The 21,248-nt window shown below is 42.2% G+C and overlaps 1 protein-coding gene and 1 pseudogene across 1 annotated transcript; one reads left to right on the top strand and one right to left on the bottom strand.

Moving 5' to 3' along the window:
* The first annotated feature begins 18,455 nt into the window (after positions 1 to 18,455).
* LOC147432511 (uncharacterized) lies at positions 18,456 to 18,958 on the top strand. Its single transcript, XM_086492426.1, has one exon. The coding sequence runs from the start codon at positions 18,460 to 18,462 to the stop codon at positions 18,949 to 18,951; it is 492 nt and encodes a 163-aa protein (XP_086348552.1). The 5' UTR covers positions 18,456 to 18,459; the 3' UTR covers positions 18,952 to 18,958.
* Positions 18,959 to 19,077: 119 nt separating this feature from the next.
* On the bottom strand, positions 19,078 to 20,976 carry LOC147432510 (uncharacterized; annotated as a pseudogene).
* Between the last annotated feature and the right edge of the window lie 272 nt (positions 20,977 to 21,248).

Raw genomic sequence — 21,248 nt, 5'->3', positions numbered from 1 at the left:
TCTACAAAGGATCCGATTCCTTCTATAGCACACATGGGTTTGCGTGAAGAATCTCACAAAGACAATACCTCTCAGTGGGGAGGTGAAAAAAAAGTTGAAGATTGTCATGGGAACTGAAGAAATCAATGAAGATTTAGGCAAATGTTTTGGCAGGGAACTATGCTAGAACAAAGTACAAACATGTTGGAATTAGGGTTGCAAGAAAATACACATAGCTTGGAAAAGATGAAGGAAGCTCAAGGCACACATTAGAGAGTATAGTATTCTTGGTGTGCAATGGAAAGATAGATAGACCTAGAGTGATAGGCATATATACAATGCAATGAGGGAAAAAATACTGTGGTGGTCCTTCACACATATCAATACCACATGTATATGGTAGCAAATCTCCCCTTGAGTGATGCGGTGAACGAGAGTTGGCACATAGAGTAAAGGGAAGTTCCATGCCTTGAGGACATGATCAGTCCACAAAAGGGACTAAACCCAAAGATTTGTGGAAAGCTTCAAAGTTCTCACGAGACAATGCCTTTGTGAAAAGATCTGAAAGGTTGTCCTGTGTTGGCACAGCAGCCAAGCTGATCTCGCGTGCTGAGAGCCTCTCCTTGACATAGTGGTAATGAACCTCAATGTGCTTTGTGCGAGCATGAAAAAATGAGTTCAACCAGTGTGCTATGAGTGTCAGTGTAGATAGTGTTGGTAGTGTCCTATCCAACACCTAGATCATCTATAAGGCGTCTGAGCCATATACACTCAATTGTACCTATGAACACTGCGTACTCAGCCTCACAAGTAGAAGTGGCCATAGTAGGTTGCTTTTTCTCAACCATGATATGCATGAGTTGCTAAGCATGAAACAAAAACCATTTGTGGACACTCGTGTGTCAAAACAACCAGCCTAATCTGAGTCCAAAAAAGCATGTAAGTCTAGCGGCAATGAACCCCCCCTTGGAAGATAAAACAAGCCAGGATGTAAATTACCACTCAAGTGGAAAAAAATCCTCTTGACAGACTGCCAATGCTTAGACTCTGGGCTATGCATAAATTTGCTAACCTGTGAGACTCCAAATTTAATATCCGGCCTCGTGTTGCATACACAAATGAGGCATCCAACAGTAGTTTGGTAAAGAGTGACATCTGCACGATCATCAGCATCATCAAGACTCAATTTCAAATCTATTTCCATGGGAGTGGCAATGTCTCTATGTAACTTTTTTGACACAAGGCAATACCATCATCACACTGCTTAAACTCTATACCCAAGAAATGATGCAATAGCCCCAAATATATTATCTCGAAAGTAGCATTCAAATTAGCCTTAAATTCAGCAATATGTCTCTCATTTGGTCGAGTGATTAGAAAATTATCCACATAACAAACCACAATGAGAAGAACACTACCCCCACCCTTTACATACAATGAGCTTTTGGTTGGACTGTTACGAAATCCTTGTTTGACCAAATGAGTGTCAGCCTTCTCATACCAAGAACGAGGAGATTGCTTCAACCCATACAATGCTTTGTTACATTTTCACACCTTATCCTCTTGTCCTTTCTTGACAAATCCACAAGGCCGCGTTACATAAACTTCCTCAAATGTGTCACCATTCAAGAAAGCAGTAACAATGTCCGATTGATGTACATCCTAACCAAAATAAGCTACCAATGCACGTAGAAAATGCACACTAGTCATACGACAAGTGGGAGAAAAAGTCTCTTCATAATCTATGCCTTTTTCCTGTGCATAACCTTTTACAACAAGTGGAGACTTATGACGATCAATCTCACCATCCGGCTCGCATTTCAACTTGTAGACCCACTTTGTACCAATGGAATTTTTTCCAGGAGGCAAATTACATAAAGTCCATGTCTCATTCTCTATAAGTGCATCATATTTTGATTGCATGGCAGCCATCCAATTTTCTAAATTCTCTGCTTCATAAAACATTTGAGGTTCGTCAACATCATGTGAGCTAGACATAACCAAAGCATAACAATCTGATGCATAAGATGCATGGCAAGAACCCGAACAAGTACGACTAGACAAGGTGCATCCAACTTACTCTCACGCAAAGTATGCACCAGTCATTTAGGCATACCTCTAGCCTAAATGGAACCTCCATGATTTTTGTAATGCAAGGGAAGCTAGAGCCTGAGAGTCCACCACCCAACCACCCATTATATAGGAAAGCCCTTGGCCCTTTTCCCTAGTTGGACTCCCTATTCCACACCACCTAGCCCGGCCCTGCCCTTGTCTAGTCCGCCTTGCCGGTGTCCTGACATTACGCCCCCTTAAGAAGAGTTTTCATCCTCGAAAACAAAAGTGGGGAACTTCTTCTTAAGAACACCAATGTTTTCCCAAGTGCACCTTCTTCAGGTCGTTCTTTCCACTTGATTAAGGCTTGTTGACGTACCTGATGCCGTGTACGCAACTCATGATAATCAAGAACATGTCTAGGTTCATGCGGTAGGGTAGTAGGTTCAATGAAATCAACCAAAACCTGTTGGTCAATGACATTGTCATCCCCATGTAACCACTTACATAAACGGCTTACATGAAACATTGGATGAATGCGAGAATGTGAAGGTAGTAATAATTTGTAGGCACGATCACCTACTCGCTTTAGTATTTTGAAAGGCCCACAATATCGGGAAGATAATTTAGGTGTCGGCCCAGTTTTTAGACTTTCTGAATGCTCTGGCACACGTAAAAATACTTCCTCCCCTTCTTCGAAGGTAACTTGCCGATGTTTCTCATCAGCGTACTTCTTATACCGATCCTGTGCTTGCCAGACATTTTGACGAGCAAGTTTCAGCATATCCATGTGGTCTTGGAGAAAATCCTTAACCTGTTAGAGTTTTTTGGTTGCCAACCCGACCATAACTGGTGACCTAGGTTGAGACCCGTACATGAGCATGAAAGGACTAAAACCTGTTGTGACATGCTTAGCACTGTTGTAGGCAAACCTGAGAATATGTAACTATTCTTCCCAGTCTGACTGCTTTTTTTTGCTGATGTATGCTCTTAGCATATCCTCTAGCAACCGTTCCGTTTGACCATCTGTTTCTGGATGATCAGTTGTACTGAGGTTTAGTTATGTACCCAATCATTTAAATACAACTCTCCAAAAGTGGCTGTTAAACTTGGAATCACGGTCAATAACAATGTTACTTGGAAAACCATACAATTTGTATAGATTGTCCACAAATAACTTGGCTGATTTTGGTATCTTAACCGTTGATTTTGTCGAAATAAAATTACATAGTTTAGTCAACCTGTCTACGACCACCCATACCGATTCATGACCTCGTATAGTGGGTGGTAAACCCACAATAAAATACAAAGAGATGCTTCCCATTTTCCATTGGGAATCTCCAAAGGATGTAAGAGTCCTCCTGCTTTCAGGTGCTCTGCTTTGTTAACTTGACATTTTTGGCAATGCAAGACATAAGCTTGAACAAAGCCATGTATACTTGGCCTGTAAAACTGTCGTCACACGAGAGCATAAGTTTTTCTAATCCTCGGGTGCCCTGCACTTGAACTATAATGACATTCATAAAGAATTTGGGTCGAATGTCAGTGTCCATCGGTACACAAACTCTCCCCTTATAGAGTAGGTACCCTTTGTCGATGGTAAAATGCTTCCATCGCTGTAGTTCATCACTTCATAAAGAAGAACTAGGTGTGGAGGTTAACTGTACACTACCGTCATTGGAGTGATAAGGATCCCTCTTTTGAACATGGCTCCATACTTTGGAATATGTTTCATCATGATCATATTTGCCTTTGAGAGAACCTAAAAATTCACTACGAAGTTCCGTGAACAATAGCGAATTGATCTCTGGCATTCGACTTAGAGCGTCTGTCCATACATTGTATCGGCCTTTGCGATACCTTAGCTTGGCATCACATTCCTGAAGGATCTGGCCCACCTGGCTTTTTGACCCTTTAAATTTGTTTGTTGTGTAAACCATTTGATGCTTTCATGGTCAAACACAATCTCAAACTGAGCACCATACAAATAATACCGCCATGTTTTTAAGGCAGACACTATTCTTGTTATAGCTGAAATAACATGCCCTAAATAATAAATTTCATCTTTTAGAAAATCACATTTAGATTCCTTGGCATATAACTTGTTTGTGCATAACAACTCAAACACCTACTTGAGATGTTGTAAGTGTTCTTCTTCAGAAGCACTATAGACTAGGATGTCAACGAGGAAAACAATGACAAATTTTCCCAAATATGGCTTCAAGACACTATCCATAAGTGTCATGAATTTTGCGGGCGCATTGGTTAACCCAAAGGGCATCACCAAAACTCGTAGTTTCCAAACCGTGTCCGGAATGTAGTTTTAGGTATATCGGCAAGTCAAATACGGACTTGGTGATATCCTGACCACAAGTCTATTTTCCAAAAAATGCGAGCATGAATGAGCTTATCAAAAAACTCATCTTCTCTGGGCAATGGGTATTTGTTCTTAACCGCATTTAAGCCACAATAGTCTACGCACATGCGCATAGTGCCGTCCTTTTTCTTCACTAAGAGGATAGGCGAAGCCCATGCTGAAGAACTGGGTTGTATAAACCCTCTGCTACGATAGTCAACAAGCTGACGTTCCACCGTAGCAGCTTCTGGATAACTAATATGGTAAGGTTTTACTAAAACAGGTTTACAGCCTGCAACCATGTCAATGCTATGTTGTACTGATCGTGTCGGCAATAATCCTGATGGAAAATCATTAGGAAATACATCTTGAAATTCCTTTAATAATTTTGCTGTAATTGACTAACAACGTTTGCTTTTAAAAATTAGCAATTGGTGGAATAGAGGACAGAGAAGCATGCAACGTTGAGGAATGTTCAACAGACTCAATGTTAGAAAGAAAATGAGACAGTGAGCTGCATAAGTTCAAAAACGAGCTGCGTAAGCTCAGTGCCATACAAATCAGTGGTGATGAAGGTATATCTTTTTCTCCTAACAACAACACATGTGCGCCATGGGATTCAAACATCAAGTTGTTGTGCTCATAGCTACGCTTCAGTGATGGTCCTACGCTATGCAACCACCCCTACCAAGAACCACATCAGCCCTTTCCATGTTCATAACATGAAAATCCAAACATGTAGAGTACCCTTGTACTTCCAATGAAACAACTCGACATTGAGTATCCCATATTTCAGTATCATGTCCATTCATCATTGCTACCTTATAGTGGTGGGTACTAGGAGTTTGAGGCAATTTGAGGTTTTCCACCAATCCGTAATTGATGAAATTGTGAGTAGCACCGTCATCGACCAAGATGCACACCTTGTGCCCTTGCAGATATCCGTGCATACATACTAACTCATGTGGTCCAAAGGTTGGTTGCCTCATGGAAGCTATGAGACAACATTCATGTACCACCTCAGTGTGTGTATTACTTCCACTCTAGAGAATCTTGAGGAAGAATCAAGAGGCAACAGTTGCACCCTGTGCACTGCTTTCTCCTTGCCCTGAGCAATAAATTTCCCCTTGGGACAATCCTTTTTTCCATGACCTCTTCCTAAACATTGAAAACATAATTCTTCTTTCTTGGCTTTATCAAGTCCTCAGGAGAGAGAGGACCCCTGGACCCCTTGGGTTTTTTAGATGCGTCTGAATTGGCAACTAGAAATTTTCTTTTATTGTGCCCATACTGAGTGCGTGTATTACCATGTATATTAGCAAGCATGTGACTATTATGTGTTTTCTTATCATCAGGATCATCTTTAATATATGCTTTCACTATGGCTTCCTCAAGTGTTTTAGGGTCTTGGGTCTTGACATACTTCTTAAGCTCGGGTGTCAGACCTCGTATGAGCCCTCGTACTTGTTGAAAGGTATCTAAACCTTCGAACTTGAGGATAACGTCCCGATAGTGAGAGATATATTCAAGGTGTGATGGGTATTGGCGCATGGAACATGTGTCCCAAGCCATCCAATTCTGATCGGCCTCTTTTGTTGGCAAAAATTCCGTGCTAAACATTGCTTCAAAAGTTGCCCAACTATGTGGTATGATGTTGTTCTCCTTGAGAGACATCCACCATTTGTTTGCTTTCTAGAGTTAGGCTCGTTTGCAAAGCTCTGATCGCATCCGAAGTATGCTGTAAGGCGTGAATTCCATCCTACTTGCTAAGAAAGGTATTCACTGCATCCTTTTTGCGGTCCCGGTCTTCTCCCTTAAAAATCGGTGGTTTGGTGTTCTTTAATAATTCATCCACATCTTTTGCAGTGAGAGTATGCGACGTATCAGCATCAGTGGCCCTTGCCGTAGATTAGAAATGCCCTACCATTATGTGGCAGCGTTGTCGTGCCGCTCCGCTTCCATGATGAAAAAAAGAGTAAAGAGAAGCAGAAGAACTCTATTTGAAGCTCACACATTTATTGAGCAATGACTAGGGCTCGAGAACAAGTAAGGAGATCCAGAAAGTGTATACTTTATGTGGTTATGAAGGCCTAAGCATAGAGATTTTATGCTTGAATAAAAGGTTTTACATGTGAAAGGGCTCTTAGGACATATCAGGCAACTTGGGTAGAGGAAGGCATGTGGTCAGTGGTAAAAGGAAAGTGTGTAGGAGACTTCCATCTCTGCATGAGGGAGGCCAAAAAAGTCCTATTCTGGAATGTTTTTGTAAAACAGGTTTTTGGACAAAACGCCCGTGAGGGTAGAAGAAAAGGGCGTTTTGAGCATTTTTTTCTCTCACGCATAGAGGCTAATCTGCACCGATTAGGAGATATTCAAGTTTTTGTGCTCTGCTATATTAGCGGGAGGAAGCCATAAGCTTTGAGCACTCTAATCCTAAGCCAAGCTTCCATAGCCCACTCTCATCCAAGCTTCCATAGCCAATCTAATCAAAGACACCATCAGCCACTCTAATCCAAGCTTCCAAGCACTCTAATCATGGAAGGAGTTTAAAAATGTAAGCAGTACTATTAATGATAATCTAGCTTCAGGATCTTGTTCAAGTTGTTTGTTTCAAGCTTTGTCTACTTTCATTGTGTCTGCTGCAATTGTCTTCCTCACACCCTCACAGCCAGAGGCCTGCGTCTTCCCGGCTCAGCTTTCGAACACAAATCCCCTGACAGTGTGCTCATCCACGTGCGTGTCAGCAGGACTCTTAGACTGCTGATGCATTGATTGAACTACTAATGTGCACAGTTTAGTAACATTTTCATGTAAAGCTTTAAAATTTTCATTCATGACTGTCATGCGTGTCTAAAGTGCACGAAATTCTTGAATATCGAGCAATTCATAAGTATCTTCACCTGTCGTAGCATCATGGGTACTCTCCTTGGATCAGGAGAACTTTGCTCAAAATCGAATGTCATATTGATATCCGAATCCATGGCTACACATTGAGGTGGAAGGAGTACTCATAAAACATACCTGATATTGAGAGCACTCGTGAAGATAATGAGCCTTGCTAACTCCGTCAAAATCAAGAGTAGTGTCGGTGGAGAGTGATTCGAATTGTCCGCCGTATATGGAATTCCACAAGTTCTTGATAGCCGAATCAATTAGGCTTGAAAGCATAATTGATTTCACCAAAAAATTGTACTGCAACTCCGCCAAATTGGTGGTCTTGAAATCTCTGAGTTTCTGCGTAATACGTAGAAAATTTTTGTCGAAATGTGTGCCGGCTTCGTCGATGCCGTCCTTTCCGCCTTGCGTACTCACACCTTATGTGAGTAGCCACTGTGGGTACCACCCTTATGCTTAAATTTTGTGTGTATGGCCACTACCACTAAGGGGGTTGGGCGCCCTCAAATGGGAAATAAATGCAGCAGCCGGCTATGACCATGAGCAGGTAGCACGCAGGTGCTTAGAGCGCGTGGGGCAGCCGATGCCATGCACGAGAAGCTTTGGCCCCGTGTCGAGAAACGCCATGCGCGCCCTTGCGCCTCTGATGAGCCCGCGCAACGTGAGTTTGGTGCTCCACTCACTCGGAGCTTTCCTTGCCAAGCTCGCGTGCTGACAGGATTCTTCTTCGTTGAATTCCTTAGCAAGGGGTGATCCCCACAGAATTGGACCACAACATGCAAGGCTTGTGTGGCTAGAAAGCACCACACCTGCCCCTTTTCCAAAATAGGCACTTAGGTCTGATACAAGTGTAAGGCAACGGAAGCTAGACCCTGAGAGTCCACCACCCAACCACTCATTATATAGCAAAGCCCCTGGCCCTTTGCCCTAGTTGGACTCCCCGTTCCACACCGCCTAGCGTGGACCTACCCTTGTTTAGTCCGGCCTTGCCGGTGTCCTGACAATTTTCCACATGGAATATCGAAGAATAAAAAACAATTTTTCGCGAGGAAAAAAGCAGAGGGAACAAGAGAGGACTGCGACGAAGAAGACAGAGTGCGGGTAGAGTGGAGATCAACATGCTACATCGATTATGCACCAAGCTACGATGAGCTATGGATACGCACAATATTCCCTATTTACATTGTGTTGAGATGTAGAGAGAAAAGAGAGACAAACAAGAGACACACCATATACACTCCCAAAGACTGATTCATATTGAGACAAGATACAACTGTTGAGATAGAGAGAAAGAGAGAGACAAGACAAGAGCACACCATATACACTCCCAAAGACTGATTCATATTGAGGACAAGATACAACTGTTGAGATGTAGAGAGAAAGAGAGAGACGAGACAAGAGACACACCATATACGCTCCCCAAGACTGATTCATATTGAGGACAAGATACAAGTATATAGGTGAGACCAAGTTGAGTAGTGTGAGCCATATATAGCTCCAACACCCCCACTGAAAAAACCCTTCGGGAGTTCAAGGAAAAACCCAAGCCCCTATACAATGTGAAAATATGAACCAGCGAGATGTGAAAGTGAATTGTGCATCTATGTACAAATATTCAGGTGACTTAGAGATCACAATGTGCAAATGTGGAGTGTGCATAGTGCATGGTACCTAAAAGATTACAATGTCATATGTACAAAGCTATTACAATAGCAAAGAAGCTAATCTAGAAAGAGTGAGGCCGAAGCAACTCCAAGCTCTGAGCGCAAGAGGATGAAACGTGACTCATTGAGGCCTTTGGTCAAAATGTCTGCAATCATCTGGTCACTTGGACAGTGTTGAACCATAATGGTTCCTTTGCGTACTTCATACCTGACATAATGATAATGGACAGCAATGTGCTTTGACTTATTATGTTGAACATAGTCTTTTCCAAGACTAATAGCACTTTGGTTGTCACACCACAAGGTGTGCTAGAAAGAGGAGAGTGACCAATATCAACCAGCATTTGTCGAAGCCAAATCTACTCACGAGCTTCAAGTGATGCCGCAACATATTCTGACTCAGTCATAGAAACTGCAACACAATGTTGTTTCTTGTTGGTCCAAGAAACAAGACAACCATTTATAAAGAAGCAATTTCCACTAGTAGATCGCATAGATCAATGTCAGCTTTCCGAGCCTGCATCTGTGTAACCCAAAAGAGAAAGAAATTGTATAGAATCATGTGAGTTGTCGTTGATAGACTAAACCAAAATCTGTAGTGCCTTTCAAGTATTTCAATACACACTTTACAGCAGAACAATGCTTAAGAGAAGGACAGGCAAGATTTGTCCAAGATAATTAGCAGCAAACAGAATATCAGGACGAGTGTTCATGCCAACAAACTAAAGACATCCAATAAAGCTAGCATAAGGTTGATTTGTGACAAGTTGACCTCCATTGCCAGAAGTGTTCTTCGTAGAGCTCGCAAGACAAGGTGTGTTGGCTGAATGTGCAGATTCCATACCAAATTTTTGAATCCCATCTGATGAGCTTCGAAAATCAAATTGAAACACAAATGCCAAGAAAACTCGGACACTTGTAATGCGAACAACTGGTGAAAAAGTCTCTTGATAATCAACGCCAGCTACTTGATTTCTCACTTGATGAAGAAATCCTAAATCATTGGAAACAAGGACGGTATCATCCACATAAAGAGCAAGAATCACAAAACTGCTACGTTGGCGTTTTATGTATAAGTTGGGGTCTGAAGAGCAAGAGATGAATCCATTAGAGGTGAGAAAAAGATCAAATTTTGTATACCAGGCTCGTGAAGCTGGTTTGAGACCATATAGTGCCTTATGGAGTTGAGCAACCTGGTCTTCTTTACCTTGAATAACAGAACCTTCTGGTTGTTCCATATAAATTTCGTCTTCCAAGTCACCATTAAGAAAACCAGTTCACACATCCATTTGATGAGCTTCTAAATCAAATTGAACAGTAAATGCCAATAAAACTCGAACACTTGTAATGCGAACAACTGGTGAAAAAGTCTCTTGATAATCAACACCAGCTACTTGGGAGTAACCTTTTGCAACTAAACGTGCCTTGAACTTGTTAAAAGATCCATCTGCTTTTAGTTTTGTCTTAGACACCCACTTACATTTAATAGCTGTATGACGAGGAGGTAATTCAGTTAGTATCCATGTACCTTTAGAGAGAAGATAATCGTACTCTTCTTCCATAGCCTCTTTCCATTGATCCTTTTGTGGTGAAGAGATAGCTTCATCATAAGTAACGGGATCTTCAGAAGTAGAAAAAGCATTATCAGCTAATTTTGTAGACACTTGAATATATTAGTTTTGTAGACACTTGCAGAAGAGGTGAGTGAGAAGTAGATGACAATCACTACTATGAGCTATCCAAGCGTGTGCATGCAGTTTCCTGGGAAAATCATAGTTCTACATTCAAAACATTATTTTGTTCTTAGTTTGATGCTAGCAGTTTCCTGGGAAAAGCTCAGCAACCATGTATGAGGTTGCAAGGCTCCATGTTTTTGAGAGGTCGCATGGTCCTAATCGGCTGCGTTCGAAATAGAATCTTATTCTTAGTTTGATGCTATTTTAAGTAAAAATAATACGCATGACCAGCATTTTATCAGCGATTGTAGGAACAAATAATCTAGATAATCTAATTACAAAAAAAAATTCGCGACTGTCTATAAACCATTGAGACAAAGCAAGAGAAAAAAGCGAAGTTGTAGCAGGTCACAGACGTTGCTAGTATTTGCCTAGAGTTGTGGTAGCCCTAGATAGAGATCCAGGAAAGCCAGGTCAAATCGAAAGGCCTCGCAATCATGGATGCTCTCTGCAAAATCAAGAGTTGTCAGTATAGTGATATTCTACGAGTTTGGCTTTAAATAGCGCATGCCATAGCAGTCCAACAATAGTCAACTTGCAGCGCATCAGTTTTTGAGCTCTCTGTAGATCCTAAGTAAATTGTTGTACCTGACTAGTTAGCTCCTAACGAGTTAGCAGAAGCTTTTGAGCATCTACCTATGGTGGGCTATGGTGTTTGGACACGAACACAAACCAGAGATTTCTAGTCTGTGAGACTAGCATGATCACCGACTACATTGTATATTTTGGATGTTGTCATCACTTATCCATTGTTTCAGACCACGAGGCATGGAGACTTTTCTTGAAGTGCGCCCATCTTCCCACGGTTGAAGGTTTCCCTTCCCCCCCCCATCAGTCGGGTTTTGTCGTTGCTTTTATTGAACTCAAAAGGATAATAGATCCCCGCTAAGAGCTGGGTCACCCTCTCGTCTGTGAGCAAATCTCTCCAATAGAGTGCAGACCAATCTTGTCTCATTAGCATCCCATGCATTAGGCAGAAAATGGAGTCTAGGAGAGCCTCTTTATTTGGAAGTTTAAGGAAGTCAAACCTTTAGTCTTAAGAAAGTAATCAAAGGACAACTTTTGAATCAAACATGCAAAACGGTTAGTTTATTTGAATTCAAAGTTTTTCTCCAAAATGAAATTTAAAATCTAGTAGGTAAAACCATATCATGTAGCACATATATGGAAAGAGGTCGACGCGTAGATTGCAGATCTATGATCTCCGCTCAAATCAGAGATCATATGTGGGAGTTATGGAAGTCCAAAAATCATAAAATTATTCTCTTCTTTGTTGGGGGGAAAGTGCATCCTTTTACAACTCTTACACATCTCTTACACACCCACCATTCTTGCACACATGGCGTTCACCTATTTGTCAAAATGTTAATTACCTCCATAAGCTCATGGCAAATAAAGAGGCCCTCCTACACCCCATCCTCTTCCCAATGTCGAGCACTAGAGAGAGAATCATCTCAAAGTCTCTCCTCTCGTCTGTGAGCAAATTTGTAAGGCTCCTCTCAATAGCTTGATGTGCACATTCTTAGGCTCTAATCTTCTAATGTTTGGCGAAGAAGATTCAAAATGTCGGCTTCTTAATGATTTGAATATTCTTGACCTTGAAACAATGACGTGGGATGATGTCGAAGCAGTAGGAACACTGCTTTCTCCTCGTTCTCATCATATAACTATAGTTCAAGCATGCCATTATCTACTTGTAATTAGTGGTAGTTCTCATTCAACCTGCTTCAATGACCTTCATGTTCTTGACCTAGAGAGTATGGAATGGTCTCATTCTGAGCCACAAGGAGTGACACCAACACCTCAAGTAGCTCATGCGGGCGTCAAAATTGAAAATAGTTGGTACATTATCGATTGTGAATACAATAAAAGAGGACATCAATTAGCCATAGCTAAGAAAATTCAATGATGAATTGGAAGGGTATCTGAACCCTAAACCCTAAACCATCCTTTTTCCTCCTTGGCCAAACCAAGGATGATTACATTTTTGCTCTACCTTTGGAGGAAGTTATTGAGAAGACATATGCCGTGTCTATCACCATTTGTACCGTGAAATGACAAGGTTCACCAAGATCTACAGTGTCAGGTCGATCTCCATGGTGACATGGGTGAAGTTACATGATGTATCTTCATCCATGGTTCAAGGTGATATCAAATGTTGTGTCTTTGTTTTCTCCACTCATGTCTTTATTTCTTGATACATGCTATTGATCGCGTCACAATTTTTCATAAAATACTTCACATGATTTTATGATCATTTTATTATGGTATACTACCGTGTGTGATGTTCTTCATGTGAATCATCGATGTATAGATGATAAGATTTACCAAGCCATTATCTTCTGACTAGTCATTGTCTTTGAGCTTTTGTAGATTTTGCATTTCCTCACAAAAATAGCATCTCTGATACAATGGTATGTAAAGACATGATGCTAATTACTATTTTACAGTTTTTATTTATTTTGAAGAAAGTATCTCTGATGCCATGGCACGTAGAGCCATGATGATTGCTATTTCAAAATTCTTATAAGCATCTCTAATGCCATGGTGAATAGTGTGATACCATGGTACATAAAGCCATGATGATGACAAGCTAAACCACGAAACCTTGTTTGTCAGACTGACGTGATATTCAACTACATGATAGTAATCTTAAAGGCCCCATACCTTTCTAGTTATATCTTGCCTCTCGGATTGTAACAGGACTTGATTTTGAAGTGTTTTAGCAATAAATTTTGTTTTTCTAGGAAGTTTTGGTTGTTTTAAAGTTGGTCCACTGTGTAGAAGGATGTGTGGATTGTTTTCGTCCAATAAAAGTTTTTGATCCGGAAGGCACTTTCTATGTCATTTTTTAAGGTGTTAACGTGGGATTTTGGAAAAGTGATGTATGAAGCGATTGAAGCCTCTGTTATAAGGAACAACTTTGGTTCTTTGAGTCTTAAGATATTTTGATGTTTTGATGAGGGCCAAAGATTAAGAAAAAAGTGGGATTTGCTGTTTTTGCATCGTTTTTGTAGGAAATGCTGTTTTGCAGGCTGATTTTTAGCAAATCAGAGCAGGCTATGAAAATATTTCATCACATAGCCGTCGAAGAGCGCAACGAGGGAAACAAGATTGTGTGAGACGGACTTGGGCTGTTTTGGCTCCTTTTGGGAGTTATGTTCTTATCTTATTCTCGCAGGTATACTTGGTGCGCAAGTCGAGTCAACCGAACGCCAAAAATAGAAAAGCGGCTATTTTGAGAGGTCACATGCTTTTCGAGGAAAAAATAAGAAAAGAAAGACGGGTGGTGCGTTTTTGGGATCATACACAGATTTCCTCTTCTGCGAGTGCGAGTGTGAGTGCGATTGCAAGTGCGAGCGAGACGCTGCATGCGAGCGGACTAAATCTCAGGGGTGGTCGGGAGGTTCAAGCTCCGTACAACGGAGTGCGCCCATATATTTTATTGCTCCTCTGTTGTATCAAGACTCTGCAAAAATCCATCAATACAAAGATCTCTTTCTCTAATATCTTTTGCTGTCTATCTCTACTATTTTGTTCCTGTGACACGGATGATGGCACTCGGACTGCTTTCGTAACATGGTTCAGTCTCGACTCTAGATGCAAGTCCTTTCACGAGAGCTATGACCACCCCCAACAATCGGCCACACGTTCACAAAGAAGATCTATTTTTACTTTTGTCTTTTTTCATTGAGAATGCTAGTTAAATTCTTGTAATGTTTGATGGCGGGCTATAAATAAAGTGTGTTTCTATGTTATAAGTAGCGTTCACTTATTAGTGGCTAATGGCGCCAGATGATGATGCTTCCACATAGTGATCGTAAGGGTTATGACTCAAACTGACTTCTTATGTGCATTTTACGTAAGGGAATGGTCATGCATGTCCACGGGGCTTGGGTTTAACGCATGTTAATCATAGTGGATGGTTTAATGCATGATAATCACCGCACATGGTTCCATATCTTGTTATTTGTATTGCTTATTTTGGCTCTATTTGCTTCAATCAGATGCAAGTTTGCATATACTCTTGGTGTATGATAAAGTCTCAACAAGTTACAGTATTTGGAAAAATATTACTTGTCGCTCTTTTCATGAAAACTTCATTTGATGTCCATCATTAATTACATGATTTGTGCAGTTTGACATTTTATGCTTTGTACATAATGACTTTACTAATTCTTTTCTGGTGATGTGATAATTCACCTTTTATTAATTAAAGATGTGACAAAGTTTATGAGTATTTGGGAGCCTGGTTTCTTGTTTTATGGAAAGAACCTTGATTTTTGTGAAATCGATATTTAATGGCAGTATGGTTGATATCATTCTATTGCACCCTTGTAATAGGTATTTCATGGTGCTATCGTTGTTCTCGTCTTATTGCACCCTCATCGTCATTCGTGTTAAGGTTGTTACCATCTACTGCATGCATGCTCGTCATCATTAGTGCCATGGTTGTTATCGTATTATTACACCCCCCTTGTCATTGGTGAAATGGTTGTTATCATTTTGTGCTTATTATCATTCTCGTCTCATCAAGGATTTGGCAGTTGTGACTATGCAATATGGTTCATATCATTCTATTGCACCCTTGTAATTGGTATTTTACGGTTCTGTCATTGTTCTTGTTTTATTGCATCCTCGTCGCCATTGGTGCTATGGGAGTTATCGTCTTATTGCACACTCTCTTCATTGGTGCTATGGTTGTTATCATCCTATTGCATGCACCGTTCTCATCATTGGTGCGATGGGTGCTATCCTCTTATTCCACCCTTGTTGTCATTGGTGATATGGTTGTTATCATCTTATTCCATGCACCCTCAAGCTGCAACCTCATCATCATTGGTGCTATGGGTGTTATCGTCTTATTGCACCTTCGTTGTCATCCGTGCTATGGTAGTTATCATCTCATTGCATGCACCCTTGTCGTTATTAGTGCTATTGTTCTTATCATTCTTTTTAACAGGGATTTGGTAGTTGTGACTATGCACCACTAGTGCTCCATAGAATTTATGTACCGACTTTGTGCACACGTGATTGCATCAACGTTATGTTTGTTTCTGTGTCGTCTCTAGAGCACCATAGTGAACCGTCTATAAGGTCAATGTGATGTGATCATTCTTTTAACCTTCACGTTTTGATATGTTTCTTGGGTTGATGTCATTTACAGGATAAAATTCACGTCAAGCAGCATGTACAAGGACTCAAAGATATTGCAGCTCCTCAATGCTATTGAAGCTACTACTCAAAAATATTGAAGAATTTGCATCAATTCAATTATAGGGTTAGTAAACTTCCAAAGACGCTTGAAAGAGAACATTGTATATTATGGAATGATGTAGCTCCTGGAAAATGAATTTTGTAAACTTTGAAAATTGCTAATATAATAGTGCAGGTATATGCTGTTGTGGATTTTTCCCTTGTACCCCAAGGGCTTTTTCATCCACAGTTAGGGACTCCTATTTGAGTGGGGGTGTTGGAGCTATATATACCAAACCCTATGCTTTATATAGCTAGGAGTCCCACTATATATGTGTACTCCGTGGGTGCTCTACACACACCTTTTGGGGTTAGCAAATCTGAGTTGTCTGGCTCTCTCTTCCCCTCTCTCATCTCTCGTGTCCATCTTCCTCCCTTGTCAACGATCACATCAAGGGTTAGCTTTTACCTTTCAAGAAAATGGAAAATATCATTTATAGACTTCCACACACGAGCGCACTTAAGTCCAAGAGCTTCTTCGTTACCTCTGTAGGTGGTAATGTCACCCACCTTTTCCACAATTGAAAATCAATGGAACTTTGAAAGTCAGAATAGTATGAAACCACCCATACATATTTTATTAGGGTGATCCTGTGTACTTTCATATGCCTTCTTGTCCTTTGATAGCTCAATTGTGTCACCATGGAGACCAACACTCTACAGGATAGCTTCGAGTTCTCTTATGCACTAGCCTTCTAAGCATGGGCATTAAGCTCAAGGCTAGGCCATCAATAAAGTGAGCACACAAGAGTGAGCTCTCAAGAATGAATCCTCTTAGCATAAAAAGGCTTCTTATAAAGAGATGGACTCCAAGTGTTTCTACTATGGAATTAAATTGAGACCTCTACCTTATATAATTCGGAATACCTAAATGAGTCCAAGACCTTATACAATGTAAATAAAGAATATTTTGCACATCCATAGCTCATCCGTAGCTTGGTGCATAATCGATGTAGCATGTGTTTTCTCCACTTTGCTCGTACGCTGTCTTCTTCGGCATGGTCCTCTATTGTTCCCTCTACTTTTTTCCTCGTTGACGAAAGTTTTTTACTTCTTCAGTATTCCATGTGGAAAATCATGGACGTTCCATTTAGGCTAGAGGTTTGCCTAACTGGCTGGTGCATACTTTGCGTAACAGTAAATTGGATGCACCTTTGTCTAGTCGTACGTTGGAAATGGGGAAATGGGAAAACCACCAGCACACTAATTGAACGCCTCTCTATAGCCCAGTGATCTCACAGCACCCCGATCCGCTAGTAAACACACACCTATTTACCCAATCTGCAAACAATCACTACTCGAGCCCATGCCTAACCAACCCATAGTGTATCTACCCAAGTGTAAAGTAAATCATGATAGCCTTCATCTATATACCTTTAGAGCAGCACATACAATCTGTTAACAAGCAACACTCAAACCCTTGCCCATTCTTTGACATGCACTTGATTGCCCTCGAGCTAATAAATTTACACACATCGATATCCACCATCTCAGCTACACTTTGCAAACATTACACTCACACATGCATTGAAAATATGTAAATTATGAGGATGCCAATGCGATTGGCTTCATTTAGAGACTATACAATGATGGGTTGCATAGAAAATGTCCTCCTTTACTTGCATCCCTCGAACTTCCTCTTTTGGAAACCTTGAATGCCTACAATCTGCTACAAGCCATCCCAATCTCACTTCAGTACTCGACACCCAGCCGTGGCGTCCTTCCCTGCACGCTCGCTTTCTCAAGTCTTGGCAGGTCCGAATAACCTCATGTAATCCCGACCCCGCGTACTCCCTTGCTCTCGATTCTCCTCAGTTCCGACCTTGCAACTGTCCCTCTGTGACCCTCGGCCCCTCCAGGCTCTCTCCTGCTTTGCCAAAAAAAACTGCCCCTCTTGCAGTTCCTCGTTCTCTCCAACTAGCAAACTGGCCGCCCTGCAGCCCTGTCTTCAACCCCTTACCATGCAGCCAACGGCCCTCTGGCCCTCCTTTACTGCAGCACTGCCCCGTGCACCTCCACATGCCCCTCGTGCAACTGCAGCCTCCTCGACTTACCCTCAAGGCCGCCCTCTTCATGCAGCGCCACCTTCATCTCCTTCACATATGCAGCGCTGGCTCCCCCGCTCCTGGAAACCACCTCCTGTGCTCAAGACCCCGGAACCTCTGATGGCGTCCCTCTCGGCCTCAGCATCTCTCCTTCCCAACTGCTCAGACCCGCCACCTGACCTCCTATAGCGGCCTACGGCTCCTAGCCAGCCATCCTCCTCCTTAAAAGCTCTCACAGCTTGCATGCCACCTCCATAACCAGGCGGCTCTCTGACGGCCTCCCACCTGAAAAACAGTGCCCACCCTCCTCTCCTTTCACTGGCGGCCCCTCAGTCCAGCCTTCCCCCTCTCCTCTTCATGCACTGGCCTTCTCTTCATGCATCGCCCAAGTGGCGGGCCTTTCCCCTCTGCCCCTCGTCGACTGCAGCTTTTTTTTATATTAAGAGCTTTTTTGAAAACTTTTGGGCTTGGCCCCCATGCACACGCCAAACATAGCCGAACTTCAAATGTCTCCTTCAACCTCTCCGCCTGCACACCCTTTGAAGCTTAAGCTCCACCTCCTCGTTAAAAATGCGACTAGCTTCCCGAGACTCACTTTTCGTGCCGCCGGTCTCATAATCATAAACAGTTATCCATCCATCTCCGAGCATCATCGAAATTCGGACCTTGTCCAAGCGGGGCAAGCACTCAACATACATTGCATGGTGCCATCCCGTGCAAGAATATCTGACCACTTCAAAAGAGCCGAGCGACTGAGCCTGAAAACCCCCGTCCGTCTGCTAAAATCCACATTCTACATACACCTCACTGTGAAACCGGTTAAAAAATGCATCTCATACCTGCCAAAGTCCAGTACCATCATCCTGCCTGATGCCATACTCTTGCTGCTGGCTTCTCCCTCTGTCGACCAAAACTGGCTGCACCATCATTGCCCACCCCCCTCGTTGAGCATTCATGCTCAACCATAGTGTTATGTAGGTAAAATAAGTATGTATAGAGAGAATGATATAACGTAGAGCTATAGACTGCATAAGAAAAATGATAGTGGCTATATAGATAGGATATATATAGAGAGTAAAGCATCTGCTATTGCATCACCCGCCAAGGTCAAATGGAAAGCTCCAGGCTTCCCCAAGCGTGGTGTAAAGTCCACCTAGATCAAATACAAAACCATGGCCGTGGCCATCCACTTGTAAAGCATGTTTCTTCAAGTCTTCCTTTGCACCTGTAGGCCAATAGACAGGCCGTCCTTCCCGCTCTTCATAGCATCGAGCTTTTTCACCCTGCATCCACAACCCTTTCTACCAACCATAAACATGCTTTTGCCCACTTGAAGCACATGTACCATAATCATCTATCCTATCACCTGCTAGAGAACCCTCCATAGTGTAGTCTTTTGCAAAAAAGCCTCGCCACTAACGCAAAGACACATGTAAAGAAACCTCCCATAACACATGTATCCATAGCAGCACATAAAATAGCAAGACCCTGCCATTTGTCTCCACCTGATGCATAGACAAGCCAACTTGATCCCTTTGCAAACCTGTATCCCAACCCTTTGTAAACGGCACCAAGGCCATCTCAAGAGCATGACTTGCTAGAACGACAACCTGTTCTTCAAACACCTCAACACCTGCAAGGTTGGTAGTACCCTCCTCTCTGCATGGAGCCTCAGGCTCATAGGCTGCACCTGTATCAGCTTCCATAGAGTCATCTGCCGGAGTTAGCTCTCCACGGCTACACACAAACTGTGGAACTTCAAAGCACACCTCGACATGCTCACCAAGGCAAGGTTGCCCCGCCCCCTGCATAGACAAATCACTTTGACATACCTCTGTTTCTGTTTCTAGCTCCTGCAAGTCATCCTCAAAAACGTGCTCTTCAATTAAGTCTGATGCACAATCAAGCCATACCTCTTCCTCCAATAGGGACTCACCATCACACGACACAAGAGATGGCTGCTCGACTGGCAAATTCACACAAGGAATCTCCACACCTGAACTATGCGTCTCCTCGACTTCCAAATGGCTGACAGACAACTCGCATACACTGTTCTCCACTTCATTCACATAAAAAACATCATAGGTCTCATACCTGGAAGACCGGGATTCTGTCTCCCACATGCTATCTATGTCCAAACTGTTGCTAGATCTTTGAGAGCTGTCAAACTCCTGTTCTGCACTTGTCAATTCTTGCACCTTGGCTGTCAGCCTCGTTGCTGGCTCTAGAACTGCCACCTCTTCTTTAAGATCTTTTACCACCTCGCTCTCTTGAGCAAGCAAGCTATGTGGCACCCTGAATATACCTCTCTACACCTTTTGAGCCCTGGTTGGCACTTCTTCTACCTCTTCTACCCTGTCATTAGCTTCATGTGCTTTGATCACATTCATATTGACAAAAGGAGCTTTTATCTCATGATGCTCTTCAATCTGTTTGAGCCTAGGTCCACTGGCTACCATGATTGCCGACTGTAGCAATCCTGCCTCCATTTTCTTCTTCATCTTTCGACTCTTTTCTCTGGCAATTCTGACGGCTTCATCATAAGTGCTTGGATCTTCATAATCGACTCTCTCACGAACATAGGGATGCAAGCATGATAGAAACCTTTCAAGCTTCAAATATCCCACATTGGTTGCTTGGGTAGCAGCCGCCAAATCCCTCCAAAAAGCTTCAAATTTATCAACAAAAGCAACAAAATTTACACTTACGTCCTGCTGTCAACCCTTGATCTTTGCATCTGCTTCCGAAGCCGACACCACCTTTCTATACCTTTGTAACAATTGTTCGCAAAATCCAATCCAAGTCTGCTTGTGTACACCTTCTAAGCCATCGAACCAAACTTTTTCTTTACCTCGCAGCACCAAAGGTAGAGTCTGGAGCTTTGCTTCATCGCCTGGCATCCGCAGTACTGTAAACATAAATAGCTCAAAATCGGCAAGCCAATCATCTGCATCCTCATCTCTTTTAAACACTGGCCCAAACTCCTGCTTCATCTTGACTCAAGAACACCTTGTTAGGAAGCAATCAGTGGGTCCTCCATGGGGCACCACAAGATGGAAAGGGGAAATGGGAAAACCACCAGCACACTAATTGAATGCCTCTCTATAGCCCAGTGATCTCACAGCACCCCAATCCCCTAGTAAACACACACCTATATACCCGATCTGCAAACAATCACTACTCGAGCCCATGCCTAACCAACCCATTGTGTATCTACCCAAGTGTAAAGTAAATCATGATAGCCTTCATCTATATACCTTTAGAG

Source organism: Adiantum capillus-veneris, chromosome 20 (assembly GCF_014529385.1).
Source record: "Adiantum capillus-veneris isolate H3 chromosome 20, ASM1452938v2, whole genome shotgun sequence".
NCBI lineage: Eukaryota > Viridiplantae > Streptophyta > Polypodiopsida > Polypodiales > Pteridaceae > Adiantum > Adiantum capillus-veneris.
The sequence above is the reverse complement of the archived record's forward strand: the minus strand, read 5'-3'. Positions and strand labels throughout refer to the sequence as shown.